Raw genomic sequence first — 13,917 nt, 5'->3', positions numbered from 1 at the left:
ATCGCGCGCACTCCTCTTTGGAAATGCAGGCTCGTGAAAAAATTAAGGGAAACAATAAGACAGTGAAAGGCTCAGCAAGGCGCAAGGCACGGCAATGGTGCCACATTTGTCGGAAGGTTTCTTTGGTTTCACATGTGTAGGTGCTGTTCGTGCGCGCGTTCAGGGTCAAACTGTGACCAGCTGTTGTTATATGAAGAAAACGAGATCGACCGTCAGATCTGTTTTGCACTTATGTGGGTCACTATTATTTACTGTGCTGATGGATGACAGCTAATCAGAATGAAAAGTCGGACGCATGAGTCGTCAAAAAACGAAGGGCTGAATTAGCGAGCAGCGGGCTTTTCGCGTTGCCTCTGACCTTTCGCTTCCCGTACTGTCGCAGCTGTGCATCTTTTGCGCCCCATCCGTCCGCGCCGGTAGACAACTCGCGCTCAAAATACCATATATGAAAACACAAAAATAGCGGGACAGAAAGACAATAAGACCTCTTTCATCCAGTAGACACGAAAGAAACACTTTATTTAAACCCAGTTGTTAGATTGCTTTAGGGCCCCCAGTCCAAGACCCCCCTGCAGCTTTAAATTATAATGTCTATTGTATTTTGTATAAAGAATGTTCGTGTCAAATCTAAGCTCTCACGAGTCGTTGCAACCAAAGAAACAATTACTGTATTGCAGTGTTATTAACAAGAAAAAGCTCATGTTTTGTTATTGAGAGTTAATAACGTAACAAATGCAAAAAAAAAAAAGAACACCAGTATAGCAGGACTAGCATGCCTCACGCGTATTGTCGCGTTGTAGTGACGGTGAAGAACCAGATGTCGCCAAAACAACAAAGGGATACTAAAGAGCAAAAAGAATTTCTTCCGTATCAGTAAATTACCCTTCCACAATATCAAAAGCACCGCTCTTAGTACGATAAGACGCTTGGTAAGCCGGAAATAAAAGGACAATAACCAAAGACTGGTGGCGACGCCTCCTTGAAGTTTCCGCAGCAACTCGCTGTGACGTCATGGATTTTGACAGCGTCTTCTAAGGCAACTCTGTAGCGGTAAAGGTCGACTACATTGTGTTCTAAAGGAGCCAAAGGGTTGCGGGAACGTTTACTGAGCCAACCCGGCCTAAATACGACAAAGAAAGAAAGAAAACAGAAAACAGTGAAATCCGTGACGCCACAATAGAAAGTTTCAGATTAGTGTACGCAAGCCGCTTGCGTCCACTAATCTGAAACTTTCTAATGAACTTCGAAATGAAACTGAAACTTCGACCTTAATTTTCTCCTCTGATAATCAGTCTATTCTTTTAAAATTAACGACAACAGACTATTGAAAGAGCACTTTATAGGTCTAAACTGTTTTGGTGTTTTGTTTAATAAGTCCCTTTGAAGACATGGCTACACTTAAAGAAAAAAAAAAAGAAGGCGTATATACGGGAGAAACTCTCTGATGAAAGCGAACTTCATGCTAAAGAGGTTTTCACTGGCCCCAATCTAGCATAGAGAAGATACCATCGATTTTACCTGCCGTGGTTGCTCAGTGGCTATGGTGTTGGGCTGATGGGGGCGAAATGCGAAAACACCGGTGTACCTAGATTTAGGCGCACGTTAAAGAACACCAGGTGGTCGAAATTTCCGGAGTCCTCCACTACGGCGTGTCTCATAATCAGAAAGTGGTTTTGGCACGTAAAACTCCACAATTTAATTTGAATACCATCGATTTTGTTGGCACTCGTCACGCTCGGCGGCGCGCGCACTATATAGCAACAACGCACGTGACTGCTTGCGCGCAGCATATGGCGCTGTGCAAATCCCTCCATGAAAAATTGTAGTAGCGGACCCGGACTCTGTACATCTTCAAATCCCGCCTTATAATGTCGAATTCGCAATCTTGTCTGCTCTGTTCAGAGTGTTGCTATACGGCCTCCGACTGACTCAGAAATGCCGTCATTACAAAGTTTGACAATATGGCGCGGAATTTGACGATGTCGAGTATAATATCCACGGTTTCTTCACGTGCGAAATAGGAATAGCCAGATTCGAGAAAGGAATACAGAAGTCCCCTTTCTTATCTGCAGTTAACGCGCAAGTTAAAGCTATATTTTTCGATACTTTTGCGAAGTTTTTTTTTCCAGTCGGGGATACCAACATTAGCAGATATAATACGCTATGCGTCAGACGTCGCCGGTTTCTGCACTTTGTGCTCAGTTTGGGCCATGAATTTCGAGGAAAGGCAGCACTGCCTGGTGAGCTCCTGAAGCTCCTTGCAAAAAAAAAAAAAAAAAGAAAAAAAAGAAGGAAATGTCTTTTTATTGGCTCCTCGGTTTGTTGCATGTACACGAAGTGCAAGTTGTACAGGTTTCCTAATGCATCACTGACTTTTCGTATGTTCTGGCGCGTGAGTAGCGACTGGACATGGGCGGCAGCTTTAGGGTTTCTCGATATATATCGCGCAAGTAACCTCTCAAAAACCACTCTGAGCAAGGGCATCGAAGCGTCCGATATGTGCCTTTCGGAAAAGGGCATAAGGAGATGAGAGTATGCTTATTAAAACCAGGCTGTCAGCCGCGCTAAAAGACACACCAACAAGCAGCGTAGTTAGATTCGAGTCTGATCACTCCTCCAGCTATGATGGAGATCAGGGTTCCAGATGTCACCGTTGATTGAACGCTCTCAGTGCCACATGCGCGGCGCACGCGACCGATAGGATCAAAAGTTAAACGTGATCTCAAGAAAAAAAAAAGATGAAGAAGAAAAAGAAGCTGAGGATTTCATGCTGACATTCTTCATTAAAGGCAGTTTTTGTCTCATTTGAAAAACGGGCACGAAAGCAGAACGGAATTGTAGATGTGGCGAAAAACAAAGGGTCGTCTCTCAGAAAGCGATAAGAGGGGGGAACAACGCGAGGCGTCTCAGCTACAGGCTTCTGCGAGGGGGCCCCACTGTAGAACGCGTGCATCGGTCGAACAGCTGCTGGCGCGCAGCGCGTCCGTCGCCGCCGACAGCGCGTCCCCGGGCCCAAGCTGCCGGGCGGCTCTGGGCCGCCGTTGGCGCCGTCGAGGCGAGCAGCAGACCGCGGGCGGGCGCCTACCGCCGCCGACCGGCTTCGGTTCGCGCGCCCCTTCGGTAGCCTGGGCGCAAGCAGAAGCCGCCGCAGCTGCGGTTTCGGTGGCGGCACGAGAAGGCACCGCTGACCGCGAGTGATGGCTCCTTGCAGGGCGCTTTCGCACGAGTCGTGCGCCAACCACAGCCCCCACTGGTGCTCGCCGGTCACCGTTGTCGACATGGGACGCCACGGCGCCGCGGGAAACCACCCACCACAGGATGCAGGTGAGCACGCGATCACGTTCTTTGTTAGTCCCCAGTCACATACAGCCCTACCCTTCCTCCGCGATGGTGCCCCGAACGCGGCAGCAAGGGACGAATCTACGAGAGCAAGCTTCTACCGGAAGGCAACTAGCACAACACGCGCGTAGCCATAACCGCCATTCCTCAATTCGACGACTCAGATCAAGAGACTGCATGATTTGTTTCGGCTGCATGCATATCAGAAGGCCCACCTTTTGACATCCACTGCAGTGCGTACGACGACGTGCCCGCCTGCTAGCACAGTGACACTTGAACACGCAAAATACGGCACACGAAACAAAACAAATCGAAAACGCTACTCTTATCTTTTATTTAGAAGAAATAGCAATGCGACAAAGATTGCACTTCGCAAAAATTAAATAACGCTTTTACCTTATATAAATACTCGGATTACTTCCGTAGGCCTTGTGATGACAGCTTGCATTTGAGTAACGTGTGGAATGGCTTGCCGATGCGCTGGTCATTCTGCTCTGCAGTGCTTGGACGATTTTGGATACGAGATAAAATACACGCTCATTTGGAAAGGCCCTATCTCACGCTGCCTTTCACGCGCAGCCGAAGACCGCTGCGAGGAGTGGCGCTTCTCGAGCGTTGGCCACGAGGTACTCACCGTGAGCCCGCTGATGGGCCAGCCGTTCCTTTTCGGCAGCGGCGATCCCGGCACTGCGGCGCCCGCTGCTCAGCTGCAGCCGGCGCTGCCGTCGGCGCCGCCCCGGTCCCCGACGCTGGCTGTGACGGGACTGCTGAAGGTAGTCCACTGGCTCTCCCAGAGGCGCAAGGCTACGCGGCCTAACGCCGGCAAGCAGCACGGCCGCTCACGGCTGGCCGACGAGCAGCTGGCGCGCAAAAAGCACAAGGTCCTGAGCTCGCACCAGCCGGCTGCGGTCACGCCGCCCTGCACGTGCCACACGCGCAAGGCTTCGTTCGCTGCCGGCATCCTGTCGCCCAACGGCAGCCTCTCGTCGAGCGGCTACATCTCGTCGTCGGCCTCGTCGGCCGTGCAGACGCCGTCGGACACCGAGCTCGACTGCCGCGGCGGCGGCCGGGCGCACCTCGAAGGTGGCCACCCCTGCCGGCTGCACCCGACGCGCGGCGCCGGCCTGGTGCGCCAGAACGCGGTGATCAGCGAGCACGGCCGCACGGGCCGCCAGTGGCTGGCCAACAAGGCCCGCACACTCAGCCTCGAGACTAAGGCCAACGACGTTGAAAAGCTCTGCGCTACGTGGCCCCCTCTGGGAAGGTCAGCTGGAAATCCAGCAGGTCAGTCCCTCACTAGGGTTTGTCACCTGCCTCGCTGCACAGCAAGTCCAGAGCATGGCACTATGGTGGCTTTTAATTGGAGGATTGTTTGCTAACCTTGGCAAGTGACACTCACTAGGAACCTGTAGAACTAGATGATATTGGCCTCTATAGTACACATGCCCTCAAAGACGTTGACCCCATTGATTTCCTTATGCAAGCTTGAGAATGAAGCCAATGGGACTTGTGTATTCGAGTAGACGTTTGTTTGTGGTACTTTAAACTGTGCATGCTGTATATGGTTCTTAAAAGATATGACTATCACTTGATCCTGGAACATCCTCATGTGGAAATCTTGTGTACAGAATTAGAAAACAGTACAATAATGCTCGATGGCACTGAGGCTAACATAAATAATAAATACAAAATGATCATATCAGTTTTGTAGGCTGTTTATGTGACTCAGAAACTCGTGGTGCATCCTTGAGTGTGAAAATGTCGTGAACTTTCCCTCTTTTATCAAAGCCAATGCAATTGTCTTGTTTGTTCCATGTACAGATAACTTTCCTGAAGAACCAGAGTCTGGCATTGAAGAGAGTGAACAGGAAGACAAATCAAAGTAAGTTGTAGGAATCCAGTATTACCAGATAAACATGGCTACATAAGTTGTTTACACATCTTGCCTTCACTTACTTTTCTAGAAATCAGAGCACCAACATCAAGGACACGTTAGGTGAATGGTGTGTGCCGTACAAGGATGTGGAGTTCAAGGAACGGCTACGACAAGGCAGGGAGACAGATGTTTACAGGTATAATATTCTTAGTTGTGCTTAAAATTGGTTGCAACAAAAATAAGTTCAGTGAAGCAAAATTGTTCCTGCCTTTGCTAAAATTATTGTTAAAATTCAACTTGCTGTATGTTTATAGATATGTGTAATTGTAGTTATACCTAAATGTGTGTATGTTGTCTGCATACTGCACAGATGCAGACAAAAGTAATTGGAACATTGGGGCTGTGGCCTAACTGCACTACAGAAACTACAGAAAACGCTATGCTATCGGCACCATCATGCTAAAGGAAGTGCTCAGTCGCAGATGCTGCAAATGACACTCCGATTCATGGGTAAAGAAACGGATTGAGAAGTGTGAACTGGCTATAAGCACTGGCCGGCACATATGTGTGAACCTATTTCTAGCTGTCTCTTGAGGCTGCTAGAGAGCACTGCAGGTGCAGTTCAACCTCTCCTGTGTTCCCATCACTTTTGTACGCCCTGTAGCTACATTGGTGCTCACAGCCCATGTGTTGCTGCAAATAAGTGCCAGTAGCTGTTTCTTATCAGGAAAGAGCGTACCAGGCAAGACAAGCTGTAAAGCTATAATAATCATGATTGCCAGTAGAAAGATATTGTATGTCATATATAATATGGTGATCATTACAGGGGACGTTGGCATGGTGAAGTTCTCATCTATACCTTTCGACACACCAAAGAACAAAATGTGATGAGATTTTGGGAGGAAGTTGGCAAGCTCAGCATGATCCGTCATGAAAACATTGCACTTTTCATGGGTGCGTGTGCAGAACCACCACAGTATGCAATCATCACCAGGTAAACATTGTGCTTCTGACATTTTCTGCACGTTGACCATTATGCAACCCTTGTCACTGTTCGTGAGCATTTAACTATATACTTTTTAATTGTATTTACAGCATGAAGAAAGGCCCATCACTGTTTGAACACATCCATATCAAGAAGCACCACCTCTCATTCCACACCAAGGTCAATATTGCAAGACAGATCGTGCAGGTAAACAAATTAATTTGCATAATTATTTTGGTCTCTTGTCTTCAAAGTAGCTTGTACAGAAATAGTTGTGGCTTGCAATGAAACAAAAGATCCCACGGCTGGTGTGCATTTCCTCCGCTTTCATATCTTCCCTTTATTGCTGATAAGAGACTAACACAAATGTAATCCTTCTCTACACGTAATAGATATTTTAGGAAAAATTCCTTCCAAGCCTTTCTTGCCACCAGTGTCTGTTGACATTATACCATAGTTGCTTCACTAAAATTTAGCTCCTTCCCTTAATTAATCTTGTACTTATCTGAGCAAAATATGAGGTAAAACATTCCAGTTAAGAACAAAAGAATGTAGCATGCTAACAGCTCGAAAAAAAAAAAGAAAAATGCATCTGAAGCACCATGGGATGCAACAGTTTATTCCACTGGCAATCTTGGAACTGCAACATGGAATATTAAAAAATTATGTGGTTTGATATCTCGAAACTGCACAGTAGGTTATGAGGGACACTGTAGTGGAAGTCTCCACATTAACTTTGACCACCTGTGATTTTTTTCACTGTGCGCCTAAATCTAAGTAGACAAGCATTCTTACATTTTGCTACCATTGAAATTCCGTGGGGAATCGCTGCAAACTTGTGCTCAGCAGCAATACACCATAGACACTGAGCAACTATGTGGGTAGCATGGAATGTTCATCAGCATTGCTACGCCATAATTGTAGCAGAAATTGTCGCATAAATTTCAGCGTGGCCAATTTCTCAGCCTGCGTCTTCGGTTGTCCTTACAGGGCATGGGCTACTTGCATGCCAAAGGCATTGTGCACAAGAGCCTCACGTCCAAGAATGTGATTTTGGAGAGCCGAGTCAAGCTGTGCCTCATGGATCAAGGTCTTGCGGAGAGAGTCCATGACCTGTCTGATCGTGGCTGCCTTGCACGGGGCCACCTCACCTACCTGGCTCCTGAACTGATGTGCCAACTGAGAGTGGAGCCACCAAATGTCTTCTCAGACTGTGAACCGTCACAAGAGTCGGACCTTTACGCCTTTGGGTAAGCCCACATTCAAGCTTGTGCAAACATTTCAATTCCAGCCTGCTGTACTACACAAGAAATGAAGCCTCGGAAACCAAACTAAATTGCCATTTCTGGTCATGCTATACTCGTTCTTTTTGTGATGTTACTTAACCAGGGATACAAACATAAGTTCAGGTTTACATTCTGCTAGAAAAATGTTGAATATTTATCTTTATTGCTTGTAATCTTCAGCATAATTTGCCCTCCCCCCTTATTATTTACTTATTTTATGTTGCTTAAGGCCTAGACTGCTGCAAAATTAACATCTGAGCATTAAATTAAAACATGCATAACTACCAAGGCAAACTAATGCGCGGCTTTATGTAGTTGAAACATACCTCAAGCAACATGCATTTCTTGTTTTTTCTTTCCTTCTGCAATCTTGCCCTAGAAAATATTTAGAAAGGGTAAATCTGCTAAGCTCGCATAATGAATGCTTTTAAATGGGTATTGACAAAACAAAGTTAAAGGATATGCTAATATAAATAAGTGGCACTTTATGCACACTTGCTTTAAGCTAGAGAAATGCATTCTATGTGATACTGAAACAGCTCTAGCATTCTGACATTTGTTCCAATGCATTTCTTATGTTTCCCAGTAAATCATAAATGTCTAGCAGAAAGTGGCACTGTATGGCTAGGCATTAATGTGTGTTCAATCTGCTCTTTCAGGACAATCTTGTATGAACTGATTGCTGAAGCCTTCCCATTTGGCTTTCAACACCCACACTCAGTCATTTGGCAGATTGCATCTGGGCAGCAACAGCCACTGAACCACCTTCAGTGCACTGGGAGCTTCAAGGTAAATTCCCCCCCCCCCCATTTTGCATTGCCATGGATGAATCATCGTTTTACTTTTTGCCATAGTTTGTTTTCACTGGTTTATCAGTGTTATCAAGCTGTTGCTCGGTGCAAGATGCACTTTCAGTACCTGATATTTTTTTAACATCGTCACCGATTTTATAGCAATGAAGGTGCGTCTAGTTAAATTGTGTGTACACTATGGATAGTGTTGTACATTCTTGAACGAATGGGAGAGTGCCAGCAATTACACTGGAATGCACGACGAGACATAAACGGTGGATGCCCTTGATTCGTGAGAGTAGGTTCAACGATAGATGACTGTGCTCGCTGCTATTGTGATTTGACTGTTGCTCTTCTTTCTAGGCACAACTTTACTCAATAAACAGTAAAATTCTTGACTCATGCTTTTGGTAGTGTTTAATTATTCACTCATTACAGCATGACAATATATTAAGGTGCCCTTTGGTGAAATGTAACAGCAGTTGATTCTTGTATCTTTAAGATTTCTTCCATTCACATCACATCATGCCTCGCATGATCGTTTCATTTATCTAATGTTAATGGCCTTATGTCTGCCCTTCCATGTTGTTCGAGGCAAATTTTTGTAACCTGCAATGGAACTGACATAACTCTGGCACACATACCTATACTGCCAGCATGGCATACGTGAATCACCTCAAAATTAACTGATATGGTCCATTATCCAGATTCTGTAATCACCGCTGGAATTCCGAAATAAAGTGGTCATAAATACATTGACAGCCTACACTTCAAATTTTAAAAGCATGAGAAGCACTGTTACCTGTGGTTCTGTGTTAGGATGCATTGTTAGGATGCAAACATCAAGTCCATGACTTTAAGAGAATGTGCGTCTTTGTCTGCAGACACTGATCCATGAATGCTGGTTCAAGGCTCCTGAAGCTCGGCCCTCTTTTGTCACGATTGGACGACAGCTCCAGGAAAATGTAAATATGCTGTTACAGTGAATTCTTCCAGACTTAATGAACTTTCCTGCTTTATGTTCCAAGATATGAGCATTGGCATAGGTGCTTATAGGAAACAGGTAACCGAAAGAATGCCAAGCTCTCTTGCATCACTGCACTGGCCATATGCTAGAATCCGCACAGCTAGACTAATGCCTCGAAAGCAGGCCATAATTCTAATGTGCAGGAAGCCAGCATGTGCACAAACCACTGTAGCTAATTGAGCAAGTGGTCCATAGCATTCAGTTGCTTCTTTTATTGAAGCAGTTGTGGTCTCTCCACTAGTGAAAGTATAAAAAGACTGTATGCTGTGGCCTGGTATGGCCATTACCAGGCCACAGCCTCATGACCTTTGTAACCGAATAGCGACAAATGCCAAAACAGGATGCTTGTTGTGTCCTGCGTGTTCTCCACGTTTCATTCCATCACACTAACAAATTGCTACCCTCCGTGGTTGCTTAGTGGCTATGGTGCTGGGCTGCTAAGCATGAGGTTGCCGGGGGTGAATCCCGGCCATGGCAGCCACATTTCGATGCAGGCGAAATGCGAAAATACCCGTGTACTTATATTTAGGTGTTAAAAAAACACCAGGTGGTCAAAATTTCCGGAGTCTGCCACTACGGCGTGCCTCATAATCAAAACGTGGTTTTGGCACGTAAAACTCCATAATTTGATTTTTTTTTAACAAGTTGCTATAATTCTATACCAGCTATAGTCCCTTCTGTGGGTTTTGCCAGTAAAGATTGCTGGTAATAATGCTTCATTCAACCTATTTGGAAGTGAGCCGTCAGTACAAATGTATCCATTGCTAAATTATAAAATCTGATACTACACTCTTATTTTTTTGTACAATTGCAAGTTTTGTAGCAACCTTACAGTGACAGATTTTTAGAGCAAGATCTGGTGTTATTAAAAGATTCACTATGTTTGTTGCTTGCAGGTGACTCTCCACAGAAAGCACAGTTCCTCTGAGCCTGACCGCTTGCACCATTCTGGTCTTGCCATTGGCCGACAGCCGCTGTGTTCCTAACTGACCCATGTCTACACTTGCGTCACCTGGTTATTCTCCCACTTCAAGTACTACAATCCATTATCCAATACTCCATGGCAGTGCTTTACACCATCGTCGCAATAATTGTGTGGACAAGCTGTCTTCTTTGCAAGTGGTGGAGGACTCAGTAATAGCACACCGAAACGATCAAAGAACTATTTTGTGCATAAGCTGTGAACAAACAGGCTAGAACTGCGGCCTGCTTCAGCCTGTGTACTTCTAGGAGATCTCAACTTTCACATGGCAGCTGGCTGCAATCCAGTACAGTAGAGAACAACATTCCAATGCGCACGTGCATGAGATTAAGTTTTTTTTTTCCTTTCTTGCTTGTTTTTCTTTCTGCAGATATCTAGTGTGAAGTACCTGAAATGATGCAGTGTGGTCGACTAGACTTCTGGAGGAATGTGGGCTCTTCCAGCAACGAACATTTATATTGAACTCCCAGCTACAATGGGCAGTTATGGGTTCTTGCGGGAGCCAAAGTGAACCACTGCAACATAGCAGTTTGCAGAAAAAAAAAAAGTCTTATGCTAATGTGTAAGCTCTGTTGTACACGCTTCATGTATTTTGCTGGTTGTTAATTGCTCTGAGCTCTTTGGTATAAAATGAGTAGAATCACAGTCTGCAAAGCAGTTAGTAGCCAAAGGCTGTACACATCTCATGGAAGGCAAAGCTTGCTGGCACACCACTCCAGTAGGACTGCATGATGTTGGACTACTACGATAACTAGGGCATTATGGTGCTGGTGGCACAAACACCCTGCCTCCATGATTCAATTTCTTATAACGAGGCAGGCTTTTACCTACACTCTCGCAAGTACTATTAAGACCATAACAATACAGCATTTACCAAACGATTTATTTTACCACACTTTACAGCTACCTTTTTAAACAATAAACTCAATTGTGCTATCATGACAAATTTTTAGGACCAGTTTAGAGCACTTTGTTGTTGCTTTCCAGAATCTCAGCTGTTGGGTGCACTGTTACATAATTAACTATTGGTTCTTTTTGATTTTATGGGGTTGGTGTTGCCAGCAAGGTTAGTTCAGCAGTAAATGTATGAAAACATTTTTCAGTCCTCTCTGTCTAGTCAGTAACGTGTACGATGTGACCACTGGCATCTCCATGTCCTCCAGACGTGTGAGGAGGAAGGGGGTCACCAGCGTAACGGCTGTTTTAAGCTGTTTTCACTTGCCTTATAAGCGGAGCAATCCAAAGAACAGCATGTACATAGTTTTCAGTGTTCTACACTTCTCTGTGTCTCTATGAGAGAGCTGAAGTCATCAAAGCCAAAGAAAAGTTGCAGTTTGGTCCACTGCTATTGCGCTCTAGTTTGAGTCTCGCTACAGAATGTGATAGGGTGGCAGACAACATTCATACATGCAAAGTCTGTTGCAAACCACTGCTAGAGCTGGTGCATACTGTACACACAGCTTGAGTGCTTGCAAAGTTTTATTACCTTCAGTGATATTAAATATTCATCTAGCACTTATGTTGCATTACGACGTAGTACTGCAGAAAAATTGGCCTTGACATGAAGCCTCCAAATGTGGGCTGCAGTGGCTATGGACCAAACAGTGACAAGTGACTTTATAATGTGTTCCCAGTATACCAGTGTACCATTCCACACTTAGGGTGTTGAATGTTTTCCGTTTGTCTTGAAAAGAACAGGAACCTGCAGACTTCATCATCTATGTCATGAATGGCTCTCATCCTTTTTGTTGAATTACAACGTGCCAATGTAAAGTTGTCAGTCATCAGTCCCATATTTTTTTGTTAAGTTCTGCAACTACCCTGTGCTTTTATTATTTGTAATCTGTTTGCTTCTTTCTGTTAAATGTTTTGTGATGTCGAGGAAAGAAGCAGTTAGTCTTCGGTGTATTAGTATCAAAACAAAACTCTTGCTTTGTATTATTTAAAGAATGACTGTTTTAAGGAAATTAGAACATTGTTAATGAGCTGGTACACATGTACTGATTATACTACTGCTTGTTTTCACATGTCGAGTAACTGTTGCCATGAGACTTGAACAAAATTGTTTGTTGTGTATTGTAAACTGATCAGTGCTGTTTTGTACAGACATGAACCCAGTGCAGGTTCACAAAAACCTCTTAGGTATTGTGTGTGGCTCATTTAAAGTTCAGTATTCAGAATAAAGCAACAAGTGGGTCCAGTTGTCCAAACAGAGTCGAAATATGCAGAAATACTCCAATTAGGTCAAAGATGGTGTATTATATGGAGATCACAATGATGAGTTTTGAATCTGAGGGTAAGTTGTAGTGCATATAGACATAATTTGCTGCAGTGCTGCATTTTCTTTGCAGTATGACATCAAAGGAGTGCGCACTTATTAAACAAAGCCCTGAAATGCAGACAATATGAGGTGCAAAATCTATAAGCAAGCGTTCAGGTGAAAGAATATTACAGTGGCCGTATTTAATATATACTAGAAGAAGCTTCATATTTAGGCTAACTGCAGGACCAATCTTTGTTTCGAGCATAAATGTGACAGCAAACAAAAATATTCTTCCTGGCTGTACACAGAAGACACTAGTCAGAACATTGCTCTTGCTTCAGACAGCAATACATATGATGCACTAGATTTGCACATTGCAGCTATCAGCTGCTTAAAAACAGTTCTTCACAGCTGTTGAACTAAGGGCAGAGAGAAAGCTGGTTATGAGTAGCGTCCTGGACATTCTGGAGAAGCACCTAAAGAGCATCTGCATGCCCACTCTTATCCTGATGAATGCAAGATGTGTGCTGTCAATCTTCCCTGTGAATAGAGCTGTGCATATTTTACTATCGATGCCATGACACAAGAGCAAGTGAAAGTCCTAGCTTTTATAAGTTTGAATGTTCCCAGTGTTTTACTGTAAATAAAGTTGTGCTTCATGCTGTGGTTGGTGTGTCATGTTGCCTTCTTAGTGAAATGCGGTGGCTGCATTTTTATTCTCACAACCTTAAAAGATTTTTCATTCGTCAGTGCTTTGTTTTTACTTAGATTTGCAGAAGGATTACATTTCTTTTTAATGCAGTGTTCAATACAACCTTTTTCATTTTCTGGGTCATGCAGAAAAAAAATATCACTTAAATGTGGACTTCCATACTGGATAACTGAGCTACTGCAGAGATATGAATGATTGTCAAGAAGTTTAATGTGAAATTTGTGTGCAGTAAGCACAATATCTTTAGAAGCTGTTGGAATAAGAAATGCAGACCATAGTGACAAGTGCATTGGCTAAGCGCACTGCGGCTCTGTGGGAACCGCGTTAGGCTTATGTTTAGTGTTTCATAGGCACCAAAAGCAGAAGTCGTGGCATCTGTTAACATCCAAAATAAAATTTGAACTGTGTGCCACAGTGACATTCAGAATGCGGAGCATTGTGGATATGCCCCACTGCGCCATAGCCTTTGCAGTGCAAGGCATTGAAGAAGAAACAGAAGAACAGCAGAGGCTGTGTTTGACTGCCAATAACTGCGCTTCTGCTGAACGAATTGAAGTACTTTTTACGGTAAGGTATTTCTGAAATGGCCTATTTTCACTTCAAATGCATTTCTCCAATTCGATAAAAAGTGGTTCAGGACCCCTTTAAGGCTATCC

The 13,917-nt window shown here is 44.3% G+C and overlaps 1 protein-coding gene and 1 long non-coding RNA gene across 4 annotated transcripts in view; one reads left to right on the top strand and one right to left on the bottom strand.

The window, feature by feature from the left end:
• The window catches only part of LOC129387832 (uncharacterized), a 239,617-nt gene extending 235,554 nt beyond the window's left edge, over positions 1 to 4,063 (bottom strand). Inside the window, exon 1 of the long non-coding RNA XR_008614990.2 lies at positions 3,974 to 4,063. This is a non-coding gene — a long non-coding RNA (uncharacterized lncRNA). The remainder of the gene's footprint in view (positions 1 to 3,973) is intronic.
• LOC126542779 (uncharacterized) overlaps positions 1 to 13,215 on the top strand; it is a 114,238-nt gene extending 101,023 nt beyond the window's left edge. For all 3 annotated transcript variants that reach the window (XM_050189837.3, XM_050189838.2, XM_050189836.3), the window contains exons 3-12: positions 3,212 to 3,324; positions 3,919 to 4,623; positions 5,161 to 5,221; positions 5,304 to 5,411; positions 6,042 to 6,209; positions 6,311 to 6,407; positions 7,191 to 7,450; positions 8,146 to 8,275; positions 9,162 to 9,242; positions 10,201 to 13,215. In XM_050189837.3, the coding sequence (XP_050045794.1) occupies positions 3,212 to 3,324; positions 3,919 to 4,623; positions 5,161 to 5,221; positions 5,304 to 5,411; positions 6,042 to 6,209; positions 6,311 to 6,407; positions 7,191 to 7,450; positions 8,146 to 8,275; positions 9,162 to 9,242; positions 10,201 to 10,290 (1,813 nt within the window). In that variant the 3' untranslated portion in view covers positions 10,291 to 13,215. The remainder of the gene's footprint in view (positions 1 to 3,211; positions 3,325 to 3,918; positions 4,624 to 5,160; positions 5,222 to 5,303; positions 5,412 to 6,041; positions 6,210 to 6,310; positions 6,408 to 7,190; positions 7,451 to 8,145; positions 8,276 to 9,161; positions 9,243 to 10,200) is intronic.
• The last annotated feature ends 702 nt before the right edge of the window (positions 13,216 to 13,917 follow it).

Source organism: Dermacentor andersoni, chromosome 2 (assembly GCF_023375885.2).
Source record: "Dermacentor andersoni chromosome 2, qqDerAnde1_hic_scaffold, whole genome shotgun sequence".
NCBI classification, from domain to species: Eukaryota; Metazoa; Arthropoda; class Arachnida; order Ixodida; family Ixodidae; genus Dermacentor; species Dermacentor andersoni.
Note: the sequence above shows the minus strand (reverse complement) of the source record. Positions and strands in the feature narration are given on the sequence as shown.